This window comes from Bombina bombina, chromosome 1 (assembly GCF_027579735.1).
Source record: "Bombina bombina isolate aBomBom1 chromosome 1, aBomBom1.pri, whole genome shotgun sequence".
In the NCBI taxonomy this organism is placed as follows: Eukaryota; Metazoa; Chordata; class Amphibia; order Anura; family Bombinatoridae; genus Bombina; species Bombina bombina.
The window spans coordinates 76,429,945-76,450,927 of record NC_069499.1 but is presented as its reverse complement, the minus strand read 5'-3'; the positions used below and the strand labels follow the sequence as shown (position 1 = coordinate 76,450,927).

The 20,983-nt window shown below is 37.6% G+C and overlaps 1 protein-coding gene across 1 annotated transcript in view; it reads left to right on the top strand.

Annotated features, from left to right (window-relative positions):
- LOC128644856 (cholesterol 24-hydroxylase) overlaps positions 1-20,983 on the top strand; it is a 156,544-nt gene that overhangs the window by 54,841 nt on the left and 80,720 nt on the right. The window contains exons 3-4 of the mRNA XM_053697477.1: positions 3,945-4,026; positions 4,858-4,928. Of these exons, the coding sequence (XP_053553452.1) occupies positions 3,945-4,026; positions 4,858-4,928 (153 nt within the window). The remainder of the gene's footprint in view (positions 1-3,944; positions 4,027-4,857; positions 4,929-20,983) is intronic.

Sequence of the window (20,983 nt, the reverse complement as noted above, 5' to 3'; positions counted from 1 at the left end):
CAGATTAACAATGAAATTTGCAAGCAAGCTCAAAACATATAATATGTACCTAAAATCTGAGAAATGTATATAGTTATCCTGTAGTGGTGCAGACCCAAAAAGCAAATTATTCTTTAAAACAATATGATACTAAAGAGATCACGTTTTTTGACATTAAAATTAAAAAGGAAAGAGGCAACCTAACAACAGAAAACTATAGGAAGCCAACAGCCACAAATCTCTCTCCTGCAGGCCTCCAGTCACCATCCTGAGGCCTTTAAATTAGGTATTCCGATTGGTCAGCTCCTTCGGATCAGAAGGAACCGTACAACACGATCATCATTTGAGAAACATGCTAATGAAATTAAGTATAGGTTCGGTACAAGAGGTTACTCAAAAAAATGTATTGAAACTGGCTTCAATGAGAAGCTAGATGTTTCATGTTTCTTAGGCTAGTAACTTTATCTTCAGCAGCATGAAAGAAATATATATTGGGTGAGTTCAAATATATGTAATATGTATAGCATCAAGCGATAGATACCAAGAAATGGTGAAATGTTTCTTCACTAAATGAGTATAAGATAACACTAACGACAAAGTGTATAGATTATGAATGTATACTTATTACCTCCCATTTAATAATAATATTAATAATATACTGTGTAGCATGGGTAAGATGTATCTATCTACTTGGTATACCTTTCCTGTGATATGTGTTCCATCTACACATAAATATAAAATATAAGGTATCAGTTTGTTTTGCTATCACTTGCTACATTTTTTGCTATGTAAATATGTATATACAGGGAGTGCAGAATTATTAGGCAAATGAGTATTTTGACCACATCATCCTCTTTATGCATGTTGTCTTACTCCAAGCTGTATAGGCTCGAAAGCCTACTACCAATTAAGCATATTAGGTGATGTGCATCTCTGTAATGAGAAGGGGTGTGGTCTAATGACATCAACACCCTATATCAGGTGTGCATAATTATTAGGCAACTTCCTTTCCTTTGGTAAAATGGGTCAAAAGAAGGACTTGACAGGCTCAGAAAAGTCAAAAATAGTGAGATATCTTGCAGAGGGATGCAGCACTCTTAAAATTGCAAAGCTTCTGAAGCGTGATCATCGAACAATCAAGCGTTTCATTCAAAATAGTCAACAGGGTCACAAGAAGCGTGTGGAAAAACCAAGGCGCAAAATAACTGCCCATGAACTGAGAAAAGTCAAGTGTGCAACTGCCAAGATGCCACTTGCCACCAGTTTGGCCATATTTCAGAGCTGCAACATCACTGGAGTGCCCAAAAGCACAAGGTGTGCAATACTCAGAGACATGGCCAAGGTAAGAAAGGCTGAAAGACGACCACCACTGAACAAGACACACAAGCTGAAACGTCAAGACTGGGCCAAGAAATATCTCAAGACTGATTTTTCTAAGGTTTTATGGACTGATGAAATGAGAGTGAGTCTTGATGGGCCAGATGGATGGGCCCGTGGCTGGATTGGTAAAGGGCAGAGAGCTCCAGTCCGACTCAGACGCCAGCAAGGTGGAGGTGTAGTACTGGTTTGGGCTGGTATCATCAAAGATGAGCTTGTGGGGCCTTTTCGGGTTGAGGATGGAGTCAAGCTCAACTCCCAGTCCTACTGCCAGTTTCTGGAAGACACCTTCTTCAAGCAGTGGTACAGGAAGAAGTCTGCATCCTTCAAGAAAAACATGATTTTCATGCAGGACAATGCTCCATCACACGCGTCCAAGTACTCCACAGCGTGGCTGGCAAGAAAGGGTATAAAAGAAGAAAATCTAATGACATGGCCTCCTTGTTCACCTGATCTGAACCCCATTGAGAACCTGTGGTCCATCATCAAATGTGAGATTTACAAGGAGGGAAACCAGTACACCTCTCTGAACAGTGTCTGGGAGGCTGTGGTTGCTGCTGCACGCAATGTTGATGGTGAACAGATCAAAACACTGACAGAATCCATGGATGGCAGGCTTTTGAGTGTCCTTGCAAAGAAAGGTGGCTATATTGGTCACTGATTTGTTTTTGTTTTGTTTTTGAATGTCAGAAATGTATATTTGTGAATGTTGAGATGTTATATTGGTTTCACTGGTAAAAATAAATAATTGAAATGGGTATATATTTGTTTTTTGTTATGTTGCCTAATAATTATACACAGTAATAGTCACCTGCACACACAGATATCCCCCTAAAATATCTATAACTAAAAACAAACTAAAAACTACTTCCAAAACTATTCAGCTTTGATATTAATGAGTTTTTTGGGTTCATTGAGAACATGGTTGTTGTTCAATAATAAAATTAATCCTCAAAAATACAACTTGCCTAATAATTCTGCACTCCCTGTAATTGTTATTGTTACTAAGTGATGAATGCCATAATATTGCACATTTCTGTTTGGTGCCGAGGCTTGTACTGAAATCTTAAATGTAATATGAATCTAGGTGACCAATAATATTTCACTATTTGTAAGTGGGCTGGACTTTTACAAACCAATAAATTATGCATGGTCCTGTGATGTCATTACGCCCTGACGAAGCCCCGTTTTACAACCAATGGGGGTGAAACGCACGTAGATGGTGGCCTCACGATCTGATGTCGGATGTTTTGGTTTAGATGGCGTGCAGGCAGAAGTTTCGTACATAACAAACGTTTTACCCACTGGGAGCTGACTGCCAAGTTTTGCAAGCATAGGATTTATGTTCCTTTGGCATACAGTGATACGCACTTACAAGGAGAGGTATTGTTTTGGGCTATTACAGAACCGCTAGATGTGGAGCCTGCTTGAATGATTTGCAGGTGGTCCGGACTGTTTTGAACTGTTTGTAGCCAGCACCTCTTACTCCTATATACATTTCTCAGATTTTAGGTACATATTATATGTTTTGAGCTTGTTATTGTATTGTCTTTTTATTATGCACTTGCTGATTATGCAATGTTGCTGTATTCTACATTATTATTTAGAGTCCTGTGCTGGCTGCATTGTCACATGCTCTTGTTGAATATAAACTACTGTAATGTATAATAAACATGTATGGGAGCGCTCTACTGCACTACTATACTTGCCTTGGCAGTCACTCCATGCTTCAGAAGCAACATCACTCTTTCTGCAGGTTTCAGATCCACCTATGCTTTAGTACTTGCAAATGAAACCTTTGTACACCAGTGTCACACACATAGTGACTCCCTCCATGGTAAGTACAGAAGACACAGGGTCTCACCCATAGCCTCCAAACAAGCTGTTTACCTATCAACCCTAGAGCAGTAGCCAATTTAGATCAACAGGGATCAAACATGTTGGTGCCAGGCCCTTGTTTAAGGCAACGTGGTATACTGACTCCATGGATTTAAGGGGTTAGGTGGTACTCATAAAAAATGTAACTGGGTGCCAGTATGCTGCTTGATCTCCTTGCCTGTGATTGTACTGAATAAAGGGACACAAAAGTCTAAATTAAACTTTCATGGTTCAGATAGAGCATTCAATTTAAAGAGACTTTTCAATTTACTTCTCTTATCATGTTCTCTTGGCGTCCTTTGTGGAGAAGCATACCTAGGTAGGCTCCGGTACAGCAATGCACTATTTGTGATCAGTGGCTACACACATGTGTCTTGTCATTGGCTAACAGTTGTGTTTAGCTAGCTCCCAGTAGTTAATTGCTGCACCTTTTTTTTTCTCGATCCAGCAATCAAGCTTTAATCAATGGTGTTTAATTTAGATTTATTAAAAAAAAAATGTTTCTTTAATGTCTTTTTGAAGTTTAAAAGGCACCATATACACTCAAGAACATTTTTTAAGACTATTATTTCGTATTTGAGCTCACTCTCATAAAAATGTTCAGCGCACGTGCTCTAGCCTTTCCTTTATGCAAGGTTATTTTTTTTCTCCTTAGTGTGATTTTTAATAAATGATATTACAGTGTCATGCATGTTTCTTCTGTTTTTTAGGGTACAGTTATACGGTCCATTAATGCGCATTAATTCATTGCACAATGTAATGGTATTGGTTGTTAGTCCCGAAGCTGTAAAGGTAAGATTCTGGCATTGTCATTTTAGATGTATTATGTATTTTATGTTCAGTCTGGATTATAAAAATACTTAACAAAAAAATCTATTATAGATTAGTGGCGTCAATATTTGGCCCATGCCCTTAAGGTACTTAAATAGAATAAAAAACAAACAGGTGACCCCAACTTGCACACCCTGGATGTAGTCTCTGTATTGTAACTACAGTAAAAGTGCACATTTTGTTAATGGAAGTAAATTGGAAAGTTGTTTAAAATGTCCTCCTCTATCTGAATCATAAAAGTTAAGTTTTGTTAATAGTGTCCCTTGCGTGACACCAGGTAATTTTACCATTCACATGCAGAGTGATACTAAAACTCAGGTTATAGTGTTGAGTATGGGATCCCTTCCTAGATTATTGCAATCAGGCTAATACTAATTTATTACCAGTAGCAGAACTAATATTGGTGCAGCAGGTGCAGTGGCACCAGGGCCCAAAGGCTGGGGGAAAAAGAAGTCAGTGTATAATAAATAATTAGTAGCATTATAAAGTTCAGAGTGAATATTATCAGTGTATATACATACCTATAATCAAATCATTGTACAGAGAAGCATGTATATTAATACTAGTGCTTATTATTAAGTTACCTTTGTGGGGGGGCAACAAAACACCAAGGCCCTCTGTTGAGTAGGTCCGCTACTGTATAACACATCACAATGTATATGATTTGCTAAAATATACAAGAAACATAATAGGCATTGCTTCAGTTTTTCACACAATCTGACACATTAAATTGTTCTATTGTATTTATTTTTTTGCTGCTTTTCTTAATTAAAGTGTTTTATGTGGTTGCAGGAATTCCTGATGTCACCAAAATACCCTAAAAACAAATTCTATGATATAATTGCTTATTTGTTTGGAGAAAGGTAGGTGCTGCACAGAAGGTTGGAATCAGACATGATATAACATTTATGTTGTCTACATTATCTACATAATGTTATCTAGCTGCTGTTCCTAGAAAATTGAGCAAATAATAATTACTGCAAAGAGGATGGACAAGGCCAAATTGACCTTCCAGGACATCAGAATATGTCCCAGTGGGCCACAGCAGCTGAGTCTGTCCACCTACAATTTAAAGGGATGGTAATGCTGGTGAGGCAATGCAGCTGTATCACCTCTATTTTGTCATCTGAGAAAATATTAGTATTAAAGTCACAAATTGTTTCCTTGTAAGTTTTATTTTCTAGACCAAGTACCATTTTAGTAGCCATTTTTTAATGGTTTTTAGTGTCTTTTGAGAGTCTTCCCCAGATTCCACTATGGGCAATTATTTTCACTCTGTGAAAGGGAGTCATAGGTTATGAACTTTGGTTGTAGGGTTCCTATGTAACAACAATCTGGCTTTTTATTTGCAAACTAATATAATTTAATTCTGATAAAAAATATTGGGGGAAGAGGTATCCCAGTGATACCTTTCAGAAAAATGTAGCGTGCACATTCTACAGACTCAGCGGAAAATATGGCTGAGGTTCAAATGTTCCCAGAGCTGCTTTTATTCCCAGCCCAGCCCTGAGGATGGATACGTTCAAGAGATCTAAGTTTTAATACTGTGAAGTGCAAAATTGTGCATTTAGGTTATAAAATCCAAAAGTTGATTTATAGACCTAGACCAAGTTTACAGTTGTAAAACGTTAAATATATTACTTCACAAAATCCTTCATCAGCTTTCGTTTAACGCACAGTTTACATAATTCTGTGTTCCGTTTTACCAGCTAATGAAGAGCTCAGCAGGTAGTAAATGTAAAACTGTCCTGCACCGTTGCTTTTGATTTCCGATGAAACATTCTGAAACATTAAAAGATGAGCTTTCACGTCAGGAGTTGCCAGATACTTTACCAGCTCTAATAAAATTAAGTACATCTATTGATAGAAGGCTTAGAGAAAGGCGTGCTGAAAGGGTGTCATATGACTCATCAACAAGGCGAACCATCACTTATAATTCAACTTCAGAAAAACCACAACTATATTCTACACCTATGGAAATTGGAGCGATTAAAGGACCTCTCACTCATGAAGAAAAGATAAGGAGGAGGGTAGAAAAATTGTGTTTATACTGTGCAAACAAGGAGCACTCTGTATCTGAGTGTCCAATACTTCAGAAACAAAAGAAGGGTAAGCATAAAGACCCAAATCACATTTGTCACATCTCAGATGATAAACAATTGACATTAACTCTCTCTTTACAGTGGGATCAGGAAAATATCCTAACCAGGGCGTTGATTGATTCCGGGGCATCAGGAAGCTATATTGATTCTGTGTTTGCTGTAAAAAATAAAATACCCTTTGGCCTAGATTTGGAGTTCGGCGGTAAAAGGGCTGCTAACGCTCCGCGGGCTTTTTTCTGGCCGCACCATAAATTTAACTCTGGTATCGAGAGTTTAATCAAATGCTGCGTTAGGCTCCAAAAAAGGAGCGTAGAGCATTTTTACCGCAAATGCAACTCTCGATACCAGAGTTGCTTACGGACGCGGCCGGCCTCAAAAACGTGCTCGTGCACGATTCCCCCATAGGAAACAATGGGGCTGTTTGAGCTGAAAAAAAACCTAACACCTGCAAAAAAGCAGCGTTCAGCTCCTAACGCAGCCCCATTGTTTCCTATGGGGAAACACTTCCTACGTCTGCACCTAAAATCCAAAAGTTGATTTATAGACCTAGACCAAGTTTACAGTTGTAAAACGTTAAATATATTACTTCACAAAATCCTTCATCAGCTTTCGTTTAACGCACAGTTTACATAATTCTGTGTTCCGTTTTACCAGCTAATGAAGAGCTCAGCAGGTAGTAAATGTAAAACTGTCCTGCACCGTTGCTTTTGATTTCCGATGAAAATCTTGCCAAATCAAAAATCATTGCTTTCTCAAGCAATCATTGAAAAATTTTTTTAAAAAAATACTTGCAAAAAAGACAAGTCCAAAGAGTCTCTAATTAACTTTTCATTTCAAATAAGAGGTTAAGACACGGAGCTCAATGCAGATGCGTGATACGACCTTACAGTTTGGCAGCTAACTCCGCCCCAGCATGCAGCATTACATAACAATTCATTATTTTATTTATTATTTTTAAAGCGTATGATCATATCAATATTTTTTGAGGGGGCACCAGGGCCGGTGCTAGGATTTTTGGCCACACAGGCGAGGATAAATTTTGTGCAGCCCCCCCCCCATCACATACCATTGCAGTTTTTTCAAAATGTTACAATGATGTGCTAATAAAACCTTAAGATAATTAATGTATCTATAATTATAGAAAATATAATTTCCCATTACCCTATAAAATCATACAGTTAATAAGATTTTTATAACGATGAATTTCTTTGAAATCTATGATACTGTATGTAGTGTGTGTGTATGTATATATATATATATATATATATATATACAGTATATAGGGTACTGTATATTAGGATGTCCTGATACCCTGTTACTGGTACTGTAATTGCATGGATATGGGAAACACACACACACATATATATATATATATACACAGTTAATTCCAGGGATGTGGGACACATGTAGGCAAGTTCGCCCAAAAAATACAATGGTACTGGTACTCACAGATATACAATGTTCAAAGAGAGCACTCTCACCTTAAAATGCAAATGCCAGGGTGCCAGCGGTTGAATATAAGGACAGAAGAAGGCACTTTCTGGTCTTTTAGTGAATACATGTGATATACCTTTAAGGTATATCCCGCCTTTAACAGGTAACTCCCTATTTATAGCACATTTGGGTCAGGCATTCCTTGTCTGGAAATTGCTGTTACTAGAGTGATTTTGTTTTCTCTAGTTAATATTGCTACTTGACTTTTCTCTCGTAATTTATTCTCATTATTGGACTGTTACTTTCCCCTTGGTTTTCGTTATCACTTATCATTAGTTGTAACGAACTTTTCAACTTTCACAACCTGTCTGTTCTTATGGACTTAACTTGCTTTTTGGATCACGAAGCCGCCGGAACTACTTACCGCAATCCGGAAGCCGCACTCACACTGAAGACGCCGACCGGACCGGTCGTCAGGTACAAGTTCTCTCTATTCAAAAACGCTGCATATAATTTTATCCTAATTCTATGTTACTTATCTCAGGAATCTAAAATCATCATCTCAAAGTTTTCCTAAATACCTGACGAAAGGATATGTCAATGGACTTGTATATATTTTAAGGTTGTATGTGTGAGTGCGTGAAGAGGATACATATTAAACAGAAGTTACATCTCGTCTGAAGTTAACTCATTAATCACCTGTGTGATCATATCTCATCTGATCTGTTCTTTATCATTACTTGTCTTATTAATTATTGATGCACTTATATTATCTAATCTGGAAAGACAATTCAGATTTAGACTCTGCGCTTAAATCTATAACAGTAACTCTCACTACTGACTAGTCAGGTTATCAAGACCATATTGCTTGACTATATTCAGGAAAAGAGATACAAACTTAACATTTTCACTGCAACAATATCTGCTACAGCAGATCATCACATAATTTCCAGACCACAGTGAATTAAGTTGTAATACTGTTATAGATTTTCATACAATGGATCCAACTGAAATAAAAAATCAGTTTACTAATATCCAACAAAAATTAGATTGTCTTGCAAGAGGGTTAACTGAGGTTCAAGCAGAAAATGCAGCACTAAAAACTATAGTCAAAGACTATGTAACTGCTAAACCTGACATACCAGAACCCCACATACAATACCCTCAAACTTTTACAGGCAAGAGACATGAATTCAGAGATTTTAAAAATGCTTGCCATCTTCTATTCTCTTTAAGACCACGTACTTACCATACTGACCGCATCAAAGTTTGCACCACTATTTCTTTTCTACAAGGGGAACCTAGAACGTGGGCAAACAGATATTATGAGAACAATGATCCCATACTGGATTCATTACAAGAATTTTTCCAAGCCATGTCTAACTTATATGTAGATACTGACACACAGATAATAGCTGAATCCAAGTTACGCTCACTTAAACAAGGGAAGCGTACAGTAGAAGAATATACTACTGACTTCCAAATGTGGGCAGTAGATTCTCAATGGAACCAGGTTAGCCTTAAAAATCAGTATAGGCTGGGTCTTTCTGAAACATTAAAAGATGAGCTTTCACGTCAGGAGTTGCCAGATACTTTACCAGCTCTAATAAAATTAAGTACATCTATTGATAGAAGGCTTAGAGAAAGGCGTGCTGAAAGGGTGTCATATGACTCATCAACAAGGCGAACCATCACTTATAATTCAACTTCAGAAAAACCACAACTATATTCTACACCTATGGAAATTGGAGCGATTAAAGGACCTCTCACTCATGAAGAAAAGATAAGGAGGAGGGTAGAAAAATTGTGTTTATACTGTGCAAACAAGGAGCACTCTGTATCTGAGTGTCCAATACTTCAGAAACAAAAGAAGGGTAAGCATAAAGACCCAAATCACATTTGTCACATCTCAGATGATAAACAATTGACATTAACTCTCTCTTTACAGTGGGATCAGGAAAATATCCTAACCAGGGCGTTGATTGATTCCGGGGCATCAGGAAGCTATATTGATTCTGTGTTTGCTGTAAAAAATAAAATACCCTTTGGCCTAGATTTGGAGTTCGGCGGTAAAAGGGCTGCTAACGCTCCGCGGGCTTTTTTCTGGCCGCACCATAAATTTAACTCTGGTATCGAGAGTTTAATCAAATGCTGCGTTAGGCTCCAAAAAAGGAGCGTAGAGCATTTTTACCGCAAATGCAACTCTCGATACCAGAGTTGCTTACGGACGCGGCCGGCCTCAAAAACGTGCTCGTGCACGATTCCCCCATAGGAAACAATGGGGCTGTTTGAGCTGAAAAAAAACCTAACACCTGCAAAAAAGCAGCGTTCAGCTCCTAACGCAGCCCCATTGTTTCCTATGGGGAAACACTTCCTACGTCTGCACCTAACACCCTAACATGTACCCCGAGTCTAAACACCCCTAACCTTACACTTATTAACCCCTAATCTGCCGCCCCCGCTATCGCTGACCCCTGCATATTTTTTTAAACCCCTAATCTGCCGCTCCGTAAACCGCCGCCACCTACGTTATCCCTATGTACCCCTAATCTGCTACCCCTAACACCGCCGACCCCTATATTATATTTATTAACCCCTAACCTGCCCCCCACAACGTCGCCGACACCTGCCTACACTTATTAACCCCTAATCTGCCGAGCGGACCTGAGCGCTACTATAATAAATGTATTAACCCCTAATCCGCCTCACTAACCCTATCATAAATAGTATTAACCCCTAATCTGCCCTCCCTAACATCGCCGACACCTAACTTCAATTATTAACCCCTAATCTGCCGACCGGAGCTCACCGCTATTCTAATAAATGTATTAACCCCTAAAGATAAGTCTAACCCTAATACTAACACCCCCCTAAGTTAAATATAATTTTAATCTAACGAAATAAATTAACTCTTATTAAATAAATTATTCCTATTTAAAGCTAAATACTTACCTGTAAAATAAATCCTAATATAGCTACAATATAAATTATAATTATATTATAGCTATTTTAGGATTTATATTTATTTTACAGGCAACTTTGTAATTATTTTAACCAGGTACAATAGCTATTAAATAGTTAAGAACTATTTAATAGTTACCTAGTTAAAATAATAACAAATTTACCTGTAAAATAAATCCTAACCTAAGTTATAATTAAACCTAACACTACCCTATCAATAAAATAATTAAATAAACTACCTACAATTACCTACAATTAACCTAACACTACACTATCAATAAATTAATTAAACACAATTCCTACAAATAAATACAATTAAATAAACTAGCTAAAGTACAAAAAATAAAAAAGAACTAAGTTACAGAAAATAAAAAAATATTTACAAACATAAGAAAAATATTACAACAATTTTAAACTAATTACACCTACTCTAAGCCCCCTAATAAAATAACAAAGCCCCCCAAAATAAAAAATTCCCTACCCTATTCTAAATTAAAAAAGTTACAAGCTCTTTTACCTTACCAGCCCTGAACAGGGCCCTTTGCGGGGCATGCCCCAAGAATTTCAGCTCTTTTGCCTGTAAAAAAAAACATACAATACCCCCCCCCCCAACATTACAACCCACCACCCACATACCCCTAATCTAACCCAAACCCCCTTAAAGAAACCTAACACTAAGCCCCTGAAGATCTTCCTACCTTGTCTTCACCATACCAGGTTCACCGATCCGTCCTGGCTCCAACATCTTCATCCAACCCAAGCGGGGGTTGGCGATCCATAATCCGGTCCAGAAGAGGCTCCAAAGTCTTCCTCCTATCCGGCAAGAAGAGGACATCCGGACCGGCAAACATCTTCTCCAAGCGGCATCTTCGATCTTCTTCCATCCGGAGCGAAGCGGCAGGATCCTGAAGACATCCAGCGCGGAACATCCATCCGGACCGACGACTGAACGACGAATGACTGTTCCTTTAAGGGACGTCATCCAAGATGGCGTCCCTCGAATTCCGATTGGCTGATAGGATTCTATCAGCCAATCGGAATTAAGGTAGGAATTTTCTGATTGGCTGATGGAATCAGCCAATCAGAATCTAGTTCAATCCGATTGGCCGATCCAATCAGCCAATCAGATTGAGCTCGCATTCTATTGGCTGATCGGAACAGCCAATAGAATGCGAGCTCAATCTGATTGGCTGATTGGATCAGCCAATCGGATTGAACTTGATTCTGATTGGCTGATTCCATCAGCCAATCAGAAAATTCCTACCTTAATTCCGATTGGCTGATAGAATCCTATCAGCCAATCGGAATTCGAGGGACGCCATCTTGGATGACGTCCCTTAAAGGAACAGTCATTCGTCGTTCAGTCGTCGGTCCGGATGGATGTTCCGCGCTGGATGTCTTCAGGATCCTGCCGCTTCGCTCCGGATGGAAGAAGATCGAAGATGCCGCTTGGAGAAGATGTTTGCCGGTCCGGATGTCCTCTTCTTGCCGGATAGGAGGAAGACTTTGGAGCCTCTTCTGGACCGGATTATGGATCGCCAACCCCCGCTTGGGTTGGATGAAGATGTTGGAGCCAGGACGGATCGGTGAACCTGGTATGGTGAAGACAAGGTAGGAAGATCTTCAGGGGCTTAGTGTTAGGTTTCTTTAAGGGGGTTTGGGTTAGATTAGGGGTATGTGGGTGGTGGGTTGTAATGTTGGGGGGGGGTATTGTATGTTTTTTTTTACAGGCAAAAGAGCTGAAATTCTTGGGGCATGCCCCGCAAAGGGCCCTGTTCAGGGCTGGTAAGGTAAAAGAGCTTGTAACTTTTTTAATTTAGAATAGGGTAGGGAATTTTTTATTTTGGGGGGCTTTGTTATTTTATTAGGGGGCTTAGAGTAGGTGTAATTAGTTTAAAATTGTTGTAATATTTTTCTTATGTTTGTAAATATTTTTTTATTTTCTGTAACTTAGTTCTTTTTTATTTTTTGTACTTTAGCTAGTTTATTTAATTGTATTTATTTGTAGGAATTGTGTTTAATTAATTTATTGATAGTGTAGTGTTAGGTTAATTGTAGGTAATTGTAGGTAGTTTATTTAATTATTTTATTGATAGGGTAGTGTTAGTTTTAATTATAACTTAGGTTAGGATTTATTTTACAGGTAAATTTGCTATTATTTTAACTAGGTAACTATTAAATAGTTCTTAACTATTTAATAGCTATTGTACCTGGTTAAAATAATTACAAAGTTGCCTGTAAAATAAATATAAATCCTAAAATAGCTATAATATAATTATAATTTATATTGTAGCTATATTAGGATTTATTTTACAGGTAAGTATTTAGCTTTAAATAGGAATAATTTATTTAATAAGAGTTAATTTATTTCGTTAGATTTAAATTATATTTAACTTAGGGGGGTGTTAGTGTTAGGGTTAGACTTAGCTTTAGGGGTTAATACATTTATTAGAATAGCGGTGAGCTCCGGTCGGCAGATTAGGGGTTAATAATTGAAGTTAGGTGTCGGCGATGTTAGGGAGGGCAGATTAGGGGTTAATACTATTTATGATAGGGTTAGTGAGGCGGGTTAGGGGTTAATAACTTTATTATAGTAGCGCTCAGGTCAGCTCGGCAGATTAGGGGTTAATAAGTGTAGGCAGGTGTCGGCGACGTTGAGGGGGGCAGATTAGGGGTTAATAAATATAATATAGGGGTCGGCGATGTTAGGGGTAGCAGATTAGGGGTACATAGGGATAACGTAGGTGGCGGCGATTTGCGGTCGGAAGATTAGGGGTTAATTATTTTAAGTAGCTTGCGGCGACGTTGTGGGGGGCAAGTTAGGGGTTAAGAAATATAATATAGGGGTCGGCGGGGTTAGGGGCAGCAGATTAGGGGTACATAAGTATAACGTAGGTGGCGGTCGGCAGATTAGGGGTTAAAAATTTAAATAGAGTGGCGGCGATGTGGGGGGACCTCGGTTTAGGGGTACATAGGTAGTTTATGGGTGTTAGTGTACTTTAGGGTACAGTAGTTAAGAGCTTTATAAACCGGCGTTAGCCAGAAAGCTCTTAACTCCTGCTATTTTCAGGCGGCTGGAATTTTGTCGTTAGAGCTCTAACGCTCACTTCAGAAACGACTCTAAATACCAGCGTTAGAAAGATCCCATTGAAAAGATAGGCTACGCAAATGGCGTAGGGGGATCTGCGGTATGGAAAAGTCGCGGCTGAAAAGTGAGCGTTAGACCCTTTAATCACTGACTCCAAATACCAGCGGGCGGCCAAAACCAGCGTTAGGAGCCTCTAACGCTGGTTTTGACGGCTACCGCCGAACTCCAAATCTAGGCCTTAGTGTGCAAGCAAACACCTGTGTATGTTAAGTCTATTGATGGAACTTTGATAAAAAAAGGTCCTATTACACACCATACTGTACCTTTACTAGTTAAATCCAATACAGGTCACACAGAATACATAAAATTTGATGTAATACCTATTGCATTACATAACTTAATCTTAGGGTATACATGGTTACAACTACATAATCCGGTAATAAACTGGAAACACTCAGAACTTACACTAACCTCTTCCTATTGCAATAAAACTTGTTACCCTCATACTGTTATAGCTTCACTTGAAGAAGGAATACCAGGTTTGTATCAGGATTTGGCAGAGGTTTTCAATCTAAAGGAAGCAGAAAATTTGCCCCCACATAGGAGTTTCGATTGTCCTATAGACCTTGTTCCAGGGTCGCAGATACCACATGGGAAAATGTATCCATTATCACAAGAAGAATTAAAATTCCTGAGGACATACTTGGATGAGAATTTAAGAAAGGGATTCATTTCTCATTCAACTTCCCCAGCAGCAGCAGCAGGCATGTTTCTAGTTAAAAATAAAGATAAATCGTTAAGACCTATAATTGACTACAGGGCTCTTAATGCCATTACAATAAAAAACAGATATCCATTACCATTGATTCCAGAGCTCATAGAGCGATTGAAAGGAGCAAACATTTACACCAAGCTAGATCTGAAAGGTGCGTATAACCTTATTAGGATCAAAAAAGGGGATGAGTGGAAGACTGCATTTAGGACCAGATACGGTTTATATCAATACAATGTTATGCCATTTGGGTTAACCAACGCCCCAGCGACCTTTCAGCATTTCATTAATGAAATATTCTATGATTTACTGGATGTTTGTGTCATTGTATATCTAGATGATATACTTATTTACTCGAAGAATCCACAAGAACATGAAAAACATGTTCGATGGGTTTTAACAAGATTAAAAGAGCATAAACTATACGCAAAGCAAGAAAAATGTCTTTTTCATGTGAATAAGATAAAGTTCCTCGGTTATATCATAACACCCAACAGGATTCAAATGGACCCCGAAAAGGTATCTGCTATATTGCAATGGCCTATACCAAAATCGATACGAGCTCTGCAAAGATTTATCGGATTCGCAAATTACTATAGAAAATTTATTGATAATTTTTCTAACATCGTTAAACCTTTGACTGAACTAACCAGTAAGAAACAAAGGTATAAATGGACAGAACAGGCACAGATATCTTTTGATTTCTTAAAAGAAAAATTTTCTAAAGCTCCACTGCTCCACATACCAGATAATAATCTTCAATATGTACTTGAAGTAGACGCTTCCAGTTCTGGAATTGGAGCCATCCTTTCACAATACAATAAGGAACAGACAGAGATGAACCCAGTTGGTTACTACTCCAGAAGATTTTCTCCTGCTGAAATTAACTATAGCATAGGAGATAAGGAGTTATTAGCCATAAAAACTTCTCTTGAACAATGGAGGCATTTATTAGAAGGAACTGAGAAACCATTCAAAGTGTTCACAGATCACAAGAATTTAGAATACTTAAAGAAAAGCAAAACCTTGTCTGCTCGACAAGTAAGATGGTCCTTATTTTTGGACAGATTCAATTTTATAATTACATACAAACCTGGTCACTTGAACGTAAAGGCAGACGCTCTATCGAGAATACAAGAAGAATCACATCATGATGCAATAGTTCCAATTATACCAGCTGAAAGATTCATTGGAGTACTAACTCCTCTGGAGAAGGAAATAATAAAGGTAATACAGAAAGAGGATGAATATCCTAAGAATTGTATTAAAAACCCAGAAACAGGTCTTTATTATCACAAAGACAAGTTATATGTTCCGGAAGTAATGAGAACCCATATATTAAAAAACACTCACGACGAACCCTTATCTGGACATACAGGTATACAAAAAACAATAGAAAAAAACAAGAAGAAGTTTCTGGTGGCCACAAATGGATCAAGACATCCAACAATATGTTACCTCATGCGATACTTGCGCTAGAAATAAAGTTGATCACAGGGGACCGATTGGATTGTTAAACCCACTGCCAGTTCCTGATAGGCCTTGGTCCACAATTTCAATGGATTTCATTGTAGACTTACCTTTATCACACCGATATAATACAATATTAGTAGTAATAGATCACTTAACAAAAATGGGACATTTTATACCATTGAAAAGCTTACCTAACGCTTACATCACTGCCAATGTTTTTCTAAACCATATTGTAAAGTTACATGGGCTTCCAACAACTATTATCACAGACAGGGGAACACAATTTACTTCAGCATTCTGGAGATCCTTATGTAAGTTGTTGAAAATAAACTCCATGTATTCAACAGCATTTCACCCACAAACCAATGGAATGACAGAAAAATTAAACCAAACATTAGAGCAATATCTAAGGTGTTACGTATCCCATCTTCAAGATGATTGGATTAATTATTTACCTATGGCCGAGTTTTCATATAACAACTCAATTTCAACATCAACAAAAATGACTCCTTTCTATGTAACTTATGGATATCATCCAACTAACATATTGATTACCAATACTGAGGTGAATTCAACAGTTGCCAAAGATTACTCAAGTAAGCTACAGGAATGTTTAGCGTTGGTTAAAACTCACCTCACGGAAGCCAAGAATTATCAGAAGCGGTATTATGACATGCATCATAGACCTAGTCCTCTATATAAAATTGGTGACAAAATTTTATTATCGATTAAAAACCTAAAGGTGCATGTACCTTCAAAGAAATTGGCAAACCAGTTTATTGGCCCTTTTGTGATAGACAAAATTGTAAATCCTTCTACTGTCAGATTGGTATTACCACCTTCCTATAAGATACATCCCACATTTCATGTATCATTAATAAAACCATACAAAGCAACAAATAAGGATGAAAACCTTAAACCCCCTGCTATTCAAATAGATGATCAGGAGGAATATGAAATTGAGAGGATTTTGGATTCAAGAATTCGTGGTCGTCATCTGGAATACCTTCTGAAGTGGAGAGGTTTTGGACCTGAGGATAATTCATGGCAAAGACAATCTGAGATCCATGCACCGCGTTTGATACAGTGTTTTCACAAACGATACCCATTGAAACCAACCATTGCTGATGTGGGGAGACCTTGAAGGGGGGAGTGTGTGATATACCTTTAAGGTATATCCCGCCTTTAACAGGTAACTCCCTATTTATAGCACATTTGGGTCAGGCATTCCTTGTCTGGAAATTGCTGTTACTAGAGTGATTTTGTTTTCTCTAGTTAATATTGCTACTTGACTTTTCTCTCGTAATTTATTCTCATTATTGGACTGTTACTTTCCCCTTGGTTTTCGTTATCACTTATCATTAGTTGTAACGAACTTTTCAACTTTCACAACCTGTCTGTTCTTACGGACTTAACTTGCTTTTTGGATCACGAAGCCGCCGGAACTACTTACCGCAATCCGGAAGCCGCACTCACACTGAAGACGCCGACCGGACCGGTCGTCAGGTACAAGTTCTCTCTATTCAAAAACGCTGCATATAATTTTATCCTAATTCTATGTTACTTATCTCAGGAATCTAAAATCATCATCTCAAAGTTTGCCTAAATACCTGACGAAAGGATATGTGAATGGACTTGTATATATTTTAAGGTTGTATGTGGGAGTGCGTGAAGAGGATACATATTAAACAGAAGTTACATCTCGTCTGAAGTTAACTCATTAATCACCTGTGTGATCATATCTCATCTGATCTGTTCTTTATCATTACATGTCTTATTAATTATTGATGCACTTATATTATCTAATCTGGAAAGACAATTCAGATTTAGACTCTGCGCTTAAATCTATAACAGTAACTCTCACTACTGACTAGTCAGGTTATCAAGACCATATTGCTTGACTATATTCAGGAAAAGAGATACAAACTTAACATTTTCACTGCAACAATATCTGCTACAGCAGATCATCACAATACATTTTAATAGATAAAGTGTGACGTTTCAGGGACACACTCCCCTTCCTCAGACAAACAAATGCAACACTCAACTGACAATTTAAACATTTTAAGCCCCTCCCCCAGTGAAAAATTGCGCCAAAAAGGTAACCATAGTGATCCTCAATAAACAGGAACTTGCTTGTTCAATGTGTACTGAATACAACCTCATCTAAACTTTTTTGAAAAACATGCATACTTTTAGTGAAAATGTAAATACATATACCTGTCCAGTAATATTTAATAAAAATACAAATAAATGCAAAGCACTCCCCGTATGTGCCACATATGTGTATGACCCCACGTGAAAGATCAGTGACAGTAAACATAAGTGAAAATATAGTGCATAACATCTTATTGCATATTACTATCAGCCAGTGGATCAAAAAACGGCACTAGATCCAAAACATAACATTGGAGCATGTTGAAATAACATAGCAACAGGATTGAGTTAGTATGTAAAATTAGATCAGGGCATCTACCTTTTCTATCGCTTGCCTAGCGGTTGAGGAACTGTGACCATCGTAGCTGCACTTATATTAAACGCCACCTTGCTATTACTATGTGACATGCTTCTGTTCGCATATTACTGACGTCATCCAAGAGGGACCTACCACTCCTGCTTCGAGTGGTTGCCATAGCAACCAACCACTAATGAGGAGTATATACTGGCAATTTAAATATACTAGAAAAAGGGACAAAATTAAGCTGTATCAGTAGCATGGTGATATAATCCTAAATGGCAGCAGAGGATCATGTGAAAGAAAAGAGTAAAGAAAAAAGTAAAAGAAATAAACAAAAATAAAGAAATATAGAGAAAAAGAGGGGAGCCCAAAATCAAAATCAAATAAATCAAATAAGATAAAATAAGATGCAAACCAAAGATTGCACAAGAAAGAAAATGAAAATAAATAAAAAATAATAAATATAGTGAAAGGACATAAAGGGAGACATACAAAATCAATGAAGGAAAAGTAAGAATAAAGAAAAGAATAGAATAAAATAAAAATAGAAATAAAAGTAATAAAAATAATAAAAATAAGATAAAAATATAAACTAAAGAAAGGGAAATAACAACTAATAATATAGAAGTAAGAGTAAAAAAATGCAGAAATAAAGAGTATAGAGTAAAAACAAATAAAAAGAATAAAACTAAAATAAAAATAAGTATAAAATAAGATAAAATAAAATAACTATAAAGATAAAAATAAATAAAAATTAAATAAAAATAAATCAAATAAATATAAATCAAGATAAAACTAAAATAATAAAATATATGGATGGATGTTGAACTTTTGGTTCATATCTGGGTGACGAAATGTGGATCCAGGGATCATAGCATGGCATGTGGTGCACCCTATACATCGAAAACATCCCTTTTTGGTATTGGCCAGCCATGTATTTCTTTTCGTAGCAACCAGAACTTAAAGGATCAATTGATGTTGACTGACCCCAAACATTGCTACGAAAAAATACATGGCTGACCAATACCAAAAAGGGATGTTTTTGATGTATAGGGTGCCCCACGTGCCATGCTATGATCCCTGGATCCACATTTTGTCACCCAGATACAAACCAAAAGTTCAACATCCAACACTACCTTACCTGTACTACACCTTTTGTGGTCTATTTGATCAACTGTCCTTGCGGACTGTTCTACATAGGAAAAACAGTTGATGATGCCCGCACCCGCATGGCCAACCACAGGTCAGCAATCAGAACAGCAATTAAAAACCAAGGAAGCGACCAACCGGTGGCACACCATTTTGCCACACTGTACAGGATCTTCGGTTCAAGATTATTGATCATGTGCCCATACCCCCAAGGGGAGGGGACAGATATCGCAAGCTATTACAAATGGAATCCAATTGGATATTCAAACTGAACATGTTACGACCTAGGGGACTCAATGTGAGCCTGGACTGGCATTGTTTCCTGTTATTCGATCTGGCTAGCCCATAAGAAGGATTTGGCTGTTTTGGTCCCTATACTAGACTGATACTTTACGGGACTAAAGTACAGTAGTCAGCAGTTTACTCTTGAGAGATCATGGTCCATTTTTTTTTACTATTATTATTTTTTTTTTTTTTATTATTTTAATTTTATCTTGATTTATATTTATTTTATTTATTTAATTTTTATTTATTTTTATCTTTATAGTTATTTTATTTTATCTTATTTTATACTTATTTTTATTTTAGTTTTATTCTTTTTATTTATTTTTACTCTATACTCTTTATTTCTGCATTTTTTTACATTTTTTTTTTTTTTTAGATTTTCAAAGGCTTTATTGAAGAATTTCACAAAATACAGTGAATATAAGAAAAAGGACAGTTACAATGGCACATAATGGAACAAAGGACATGAATGTCAAGCAAAATCAAATACCACTCAAGACAGACATAATCCAAAATAAACATCCGAAGTGGTAAAAGTGCCCAATATGAGGGACTTGATAACATGCCACAAAGGAGGGACAAAACGTCCCCAGATACACTTAACGAAAAAGGTATAAGGCATGGGGGAATGGGGGAGGGAATAGGACAAGGATGAGGGGGGGTAAAGCAGTATCCAGTCAGGGGGCAGTGTTAGGAGAAGTAATTAGTCACTGGTCAAAGGGTTCGGTTTCCAGGTCGTGTCAAAATGAAGTTGCCAGTCTGCCAAGATTAATTCGAAGAGGTCAGAGGTATCCTTCTCCATAGTGTACAGGTAGGCTATTGTGGAGCTGATTTTAGACCACTTAGGGAGGCATTCACTCTTCCAAGCGCAAGCAATGGAGTGCTTAGTAGCCATAAAAATATATATGCATAAATAGGAGTGGTGTTTGGGGAGGGGTGTAGGCCTAAGTGTAGAAGAGCTGCTGCAGGTGATTTATGAAGAAAGATGCCCAGTTTGGAGAGAACACAAAAGCACGTGTTCCATAGGGGGCGAAGCTTAGGGCAGTCCCACCATATATGCATGGCGTTACCCCTCTGGCCACAATTTCTCCAACACTCAGGCGATACATTTGGGAATATTTTAGAGAGCCTGGCAGAGACATAGTACCAGTGTACTAATAATTTGTAATATGTTTCAAGTAGTGCAATGAATAGCT